Below are 6563 nucleotides of genomic sequence, written 5' to 3'. Positions count from 1 at the left end.
GATATAGATATCACATATTATCTCATTTAACAAATGGATAAATGAGATAAATAGATTATTATCTGATATATGAGATATGGGTGATTAAGTGAAAAAACAACGTATGTTTGTTTTTTTTTATGATACTGACTCTCTCCCAAAATAACGATAAAAGCCATTTGCACTGTGGTTTGTGTGGGTGATATTCACCATTGTAATATCACCCCACTGCTGGGATTGATTGATTAGATTCTGGAAGCACGTGATTTATCCACGAGATTTTAGATCAGAAAATGTATGATCTAAACATTTTATTCCGCTGCATGTTTTGTGTTTTGATTTACACATAATAATACATCCATAGAATACAATGATTTGTGACATGCTTGTATGCTTTAATCATATTCTTAAACAGAATGATGAGACCAAATTTGCTTCACAGCCCCCAATCATCTGATGCCATATGCCACCACAGCTTGTGTTATAGCCCGAGTGACCAGTTTTATTAGATGGCTAAATTGAAATTCGCTTGCACCCACCACCACAAGCAGGACTTACAACAAAACATAATGAGCAGAGGTCGAGATTGGTGTTGTCAACTCAATGCTTAATTGATTGAAGCTCCCACTTGCCCTCACCATCAACCAATCGTAATTCCGTTGAATGGTATGGTATTAAAGCAGGGCGCTGCAAGAAGTAAAAGTATGCACAATATGATATGAGAAATAATATAAAAACAAAGCTTGAATTCAAAGTAGTCTGCAGAAGGATTATGTATAGCACATTTTTAAGTGGTAAAAAGAGGCATGTTTAAAAAGAGGCATGTTATAGAAGAGTTTGAATGAGACTAATCTCTCGCATTGTGATATATATAGTAAAGTGAGCTAAATTTTATTATCATCACAAATTTTTCATTTATTTTGTGGGTATTCTTTTAGGGAGCCACTGTTTTAGTGGGTTATAACTCGGCCTACCAACCTTGTGGTTGTGGGGTCGAACCTAAGGACAGCCACTTTGTGCAATTTATGTTGAGGTTAGATCTATACCCAATCTACCACTTCCAGGCACCCATATAACACAGACTAAACTAGGTGTAGTTTTTTTTTATTTTGATTTTATTTTGTTTTGTTTTGTTTTTTAATGGATAATTTTTAGCAGTGTCGGGTCATTATCTTTTTTGCTAGGGAAATCAAAACAAAGAGCCAAACCCCAAACCATCCCACCAGATGGGTGTGTGTAACCACTTATCAGGTACCACTGGCATTGCAACAATGATGTTCATAACTAATTGTGACATATTGCAGTAGGAGGGCAATATCAAATACCCACCATATACAGCACAATCTCAGCTAATCCTGACCAGGCCTCCTAGGTTGCAAATCACAAATTAGGTAACAATTGATAGGCTCGCATGTGATACATTCATATTCAGCACAGTTGCAGAACTACTCACCTGTGAGGAGGTAACCAACGTGATGCCCATGTCATTTGCAAGCTTATAAAGATGTTCTTCAATATCAATACTTGTGGCACTGTCAGTAAAAAATTATTATATAAAAATTAGTATGAAATGTGAAATTATGGGTAAGCCTATCATTTTAGGAAAGAACAAAACAATGAAAGCTTTAGTTGCATACTTGGTGCACTCATCAAGGACGCCGAATTTAGGCTTGTGAAAGAATAAGCGTGCCTTCAAATACAGAGAATTGCAAGTCAAACAGGTTAGCATTCACTTAATAGATTTTTTAAACTTGTTCAAAACAAGTAGGAAATGCTAGTGGTGGAGTGAGCTCACCATGCCTAATCTCTGCTGCTCCCCAAGAGATAGGATGTCTTCCCAGGTCTTATTGGCATCCCAGCCACCTTCTCTTTCCAAAAGATAGAGTAATTTGACATTTTCTAGAATAGTTTCTAAATGTGAATCCAGAAGTTTTGGGGCATCGATAGATGTTTCACCTGAAATTTTGCTTGAGGCACTTAGGAAACAAGATAAATGGATAGATCAATTTTACAACTAGAGCATAAAGACAAATAAAAGAAATATAGGTCACACTATCATATTGAACAATCAAGAAAAAAATTGGTAAAAATATTGTCCATGAAACAGCGAGAACAATTATAGAATAGGAAACATAATACATGCAAACCAACATATGTGCTAAAAATTTAAACCCCACAATAAACGTCCCGATCCTCACTTCAAATCAGGGAAAAGTGAAACCATTTTTACTTTGGTAATTTTCCTTCTCTTTTTTACTTTGTACAAAATACTAGGGCATCTGACTTCCACTCTGCCCATCCTACACAACCACAGAATTGTATTTTGTCACTTTGGGAGATATGTGAGCCACATCGCCTGGGTACAAAGGGGATGTACAGTGTATAATCCCGAGAGTACTCTCACTTCACAAGCTAGCTTTTGGCGTTGAGTTTTACCCAACACAATGTCCCATGGTATCAGAGAGGGATGGGAAGGGTGCGTGTCTTGGGCCCTGCACACTAGGCATGAGGGAGGGTAGGAAGCAAAGTCCAGTAGGTACAATGTATAAGTGTGAGGGCACCCTCACTTCAAGAGCTAACTTTTGAGGTTGAATTCTACCTAGGACCATATCACGAGATAAAGATATTGCTCCAGCTCCATAGTTGACAAATTCAATTCCTTAAATGAAAGGAACCTGGTTGTTCAGAAAATTTATGCGTAGCCATTCAAAAGCCAAAGAGATCTCTGGCTTCTAGCCTTCTAGAAGCCAAAGAAAAGGCTTTTGCCCCATATTTTTCATTGTAACAACTCTGCAATAGACTGCCACACCACGTAGTAAAACTAGTGAATCAATTAAATTTCCATGGACCATACATATATTTATACTTTTCAAAGTGGAAAACAGAAACATTAGGTTTTGGCATGTCACAATAAGATGAAGTTGGAAATTTAAATGGAAAGCATACCATAAGTAAGATATATTTACCTTTCCCGTACAAATCTAATGCCATTTGCTCTGCTTCCTCACGAGAGAGTGGGTATATAATTTGATCCCGTAGGGTTCCTAAGCACATATATGATCGCTGAGGAACATAAAAGACACCACGACCACGTCCAGCCTCTTCACCAATACGTTGGCATGGTTTAACAAGTTTTCCACTGACAAGGGGCCAGAGGCCTCGAAGTACTCTGAAGACGCAACTTTTTCCACTCCCATTTGGACCTTTACAAAATACAGGCTTTGTCAGATAAATTTACAATAAAAAGATAATGACTGAGAAGTTTACACTTACCTGTAACAAGCAGGCCCTTCTCTGGTAGTATATGAAACTTCAGCTTCCTAGCCAACATTTTCTGTCCTGGAGTAATGATATCCACATCGGAGAAAGAAATGATATCTGCAGAGTGGGTTGTTGTCGGCTTTGTTGGTGATAAAGTGGAGGTAGAAATATGACCATCTGTAGGACTAACTTTGTCAGGAGGAATGCGTAATCAAAATGAAAACAAAATGAAGTTAAATCCACCAAAACAATCAATACAAAACACAAGAAGAATTATTTGTTCGACAAGAAAGAGGGCATAGACCATGTGAAACAGCACACAAAGGCCTAGGCCCCATTGAAAGGAAGAACTATCAATTAACTTAAAGAGGAAGCCTCCCCAATTTGAAGTGAAAATGTAGAATTCCCAAACCAAGTAGAATAATAGCTATTTTAATAGAATTTACTCACAAGTGCGATATTCGCTATTCTCCCTGCCAATCTTAATAATGCCCTCATTTAAACTCAAGTTCCTAGTTCTATAAAGACCCACCAATTCCAATGATTGAAAAATGGAAGCCCAACCATGCTACTAGAGAAATAAAAAAGAAAAAATAATCTGGTTCAATGACCTCCTGAAAAATGACAAAACTACTTGGAAGAGAAACCTTCACATCATTGATTCATGCATCAGGAAAGGCAGTTTTAGCATGACCACAGTCCAACACCTAGTTATAGAACATTTTTTTAGTAAAAACAATATTCCAATGCATGGTATTCCACTCCCAGGCCAGAGGAATCTGTCATCCATCCATAATTATTCATGGAGGACTGTAATGATGTAAAAATTCCTATAGCAAGTTCTTTCTAAAGTAATGATGGGTAATTTGTTCTGAGGTGCATATTTCAAGCCACTTTCTTAAAAAATAGCATGATTCATACACGAATGATCTTGGACCCAAGCAAAAGACTGAAGTGCAAATGGGATGCCAATCTACAAAATGGTACTTGAACTCCTTCCCTCATGATTGCCTAAAGAGATGTCTATGAAGTTTTCCCTACCTTCCAGCTACCAAATTCAAGATCATGCAAATGGTTATTGTTAGAATGTGTTAGGATATTTCCCATTTTATTCTCATTCAGTCTCTTTATTTGCTGTAATGGGCCTTTATTTAGGCCTTAACTTATGTTTATGATTTACTATAAAAGGGTATGATTAACCGCTCATACCCTAATCTTTTCTCTTCTAAAATTAACATGGTATCAGAGCAGAACTAGAAGAAGAAAAAGAAAAAGAAAAAGAAAAAAAAAAAACCCTAGCCGTACCACCACCAAGCCACAGCACCACCACCCCAGCCCGCAAGCCCCCGGCGAAGCCACCTAGGGTTCTGACAACCCCAGTCGACGGCACCTAGGGTTCCGACAGCCCCAGTCAGAGTCGCGACTCCAGTCGAAGGCACAACCTAGGGCTCCGACAACCCCAGTCGAAGGCACCTAGGGTTCCAACAGCCCCAGTCGGAGTCGCAACTCCAGTCGAAGGCACAGGCGCATCTCTCTCTCGGCTGGCTTGGAGCCCTGTGGTCTGTCCTCGTCGACATCTCTCTCGGTCTCTACATGTAACTCCTTCGTCTTCATTTTTCTCTGTGTCTTCGTAATATGTAAGCCTCTCTGAGTCTGTATTCTCCTCTTCTTAATCTCTCTCTGTCTTCTATGAAAAACAAAGAAACAAAAAAAAAAAAAAACAAAAAAAAAATGTTCTCTTAAATTTATTTTAAATTCATTATTATATTTTCCCATCTTTCGAGTTTGTGATTCACTCTGGATGTGTTTGTGAGGGTTCCGTCGCGACGTCATTATGGACGAATTGACTAGTGAGTCTACTACTTCGTAGCCTGCCACACAGGGCGCGAGTCCTGTTTTGACTACTTCGATGACCGATTCTCTCCACCCTAGCCAGAAAATCATTACCTCTCTCTTTAATGGTCAGAACTATCTAGCGTGGTCGCAGAGTTTGACTATATTTTTGAAGAGCAAAGGGAAGATGGGATATGTTGATAGGCGTGTTTAGGCTCCCAGTATCACCGATACAGGTTATGATCAGTGGGAGATTATCAATTCTCTTATCATAGGTTGGTTGATACACTCTATGGTTCTGGAGATCGGTAAGGGATACTTGTCTATGGACACAGCACAGGATATTTGGGAGGCTGTGGCCACTACGTATTCCCGCAAAGGTAATTTCTCACAGACTTTTGAGTTACGACGCTCTATTGACCGGTCTGTTTAGGGTGAGATGACTATTCTCCAGTATTTTACTTTCCTTAGCAATGGGTGGAAGCGACTTGATCATCTTCAAGACTACAAGCCTGTCTATCCCACAGATTCTGCTGGTTACCGGAAATTTGTTGAACAAGTGCGGGTCTTCGAGTTTTTGGAAGGTTTGAATGTAGAGTTTGATCCTGTTCGGAATTGTGTGCTTGGTATGGACACTCTTCCTTCTCTCCAAGAAGCGTTTGCTTATGTGCAGAATGAGGAGAGTCGTCGTTCTGCTATGCTTCCAGCTGCCTCTTCTGATCGATCTGCCCTAGTTTCTGCCCCCTCTCGAGATGGGGATCGTGGTTCTCGCCCTCCTTCTGAGAAGGATACTCTCTTCTGTGATTTTTGTCGTCGCCCTCGCCACACCTGTGAGACTTATTGGAAGTTGCATGGGCAACCATCTGGAGGTCATGGAGACCTTTCTAGTTCTCGAGGGGGTCGCTTCGAACAGTCTCGAGGCCATGGGCCCAATGCCCGAGCCCATCATTCTGATATAGTTGAGCCACAGTCTACAGCTCCAGTTGATTCATCTGCTGATATCTCGGGGTTTTCTACTTCTGAGTTTGAGGTTGCTCTTCGCCACTTGCTAGACCGTCGGGCCTCTAGTTCATCTTTAGGTAATATTGCCCAGTCAGGTAACTTAGCTTCTTCTACAAGTGCTTTCCTCTCTCATCAAACGTTACCTTGGATTATCGATTCTGGTGCTTCCGACCACATGTCTGGTTCTTCTGATTTATTCTCCGCGTATACCCCTTCTTCAAGGCAGGATAAAGTTCGAATTGCTGATGGTACCATCTCTTCTGTGTCTGGGAAAGGTTTAATTCATGCCACTGCTTCTCTCCCTTTATCTCCTGTCCTACATGTTCCCAATTTTAGTGTTAATCTTTTGTTTTTGAGTTGTATTACTTGGGACTTAAATTGTAATGTGACCTTTTTCCCTGACCATTGTCTGTTTCAGGACCTTATCACGAGGAAGATGATTGGCAGTGGTAGACACGAGAATGGTCTCTATATCTTGGATCAAGCAT

At 40.0% G+C, this 6563-nt stretch overlaps 1 protein-coding gene across 1 annotated transcript in view; it reads right to left on the bottom strand.

Moving 5' to 3' along the window:
- Positions 1–258: 258 nt before the first annotated feature.
- The window catches only part of LOC114272406 (ABC transporter D family member 1), a 42697-nt gene continuing 36392 nt past the window's right edge, over positions 259–6563 (bottom strand). Inside the window, exons 21-26 of the mRNA XM_028214093.2 lie at positions 3253–3417; positions 2946–3182; positions 1775–1935; positions 1617–1669; positions 1433–1511; positions 259–666 (exon numbers count right to left, since the gene is read on the bottom strand). Coding sequence (XP_028069894.2) covers positions 580–666; positions 1433–1511; positions 1617–1669; positions 1775–1935; positions 2946–3182; positions 3253–3417 — 782 coding nt within the window. The 3' untranslated portion in view covers positions 259–579. The remainder of the gene's footprint in view (positions 667–1432; positions 1512–1616; positions 1670–1774; positions 1936–2945; positions 3183–3252; positions 3418–6563) is intronic.

This window comes from Camellia sinensis, chromosome 1 (genome assembly GCF_055761805.1).
Source record: "Camellia sinensis isolate YWXY chromosome 1, ASM5576180v1, whole genome shotgun sequence".
NCBI classification, from domain to species: domain Eukaryota; kingdom Viridiplantae; phylum Streptophyta; class Magnoliopsida; order Ericales; family Theaceae; genus Camellia; species Camellia sinensis.
This window is presented reverse-complemented; position numbering and strand designations above follow the sequence as displayed.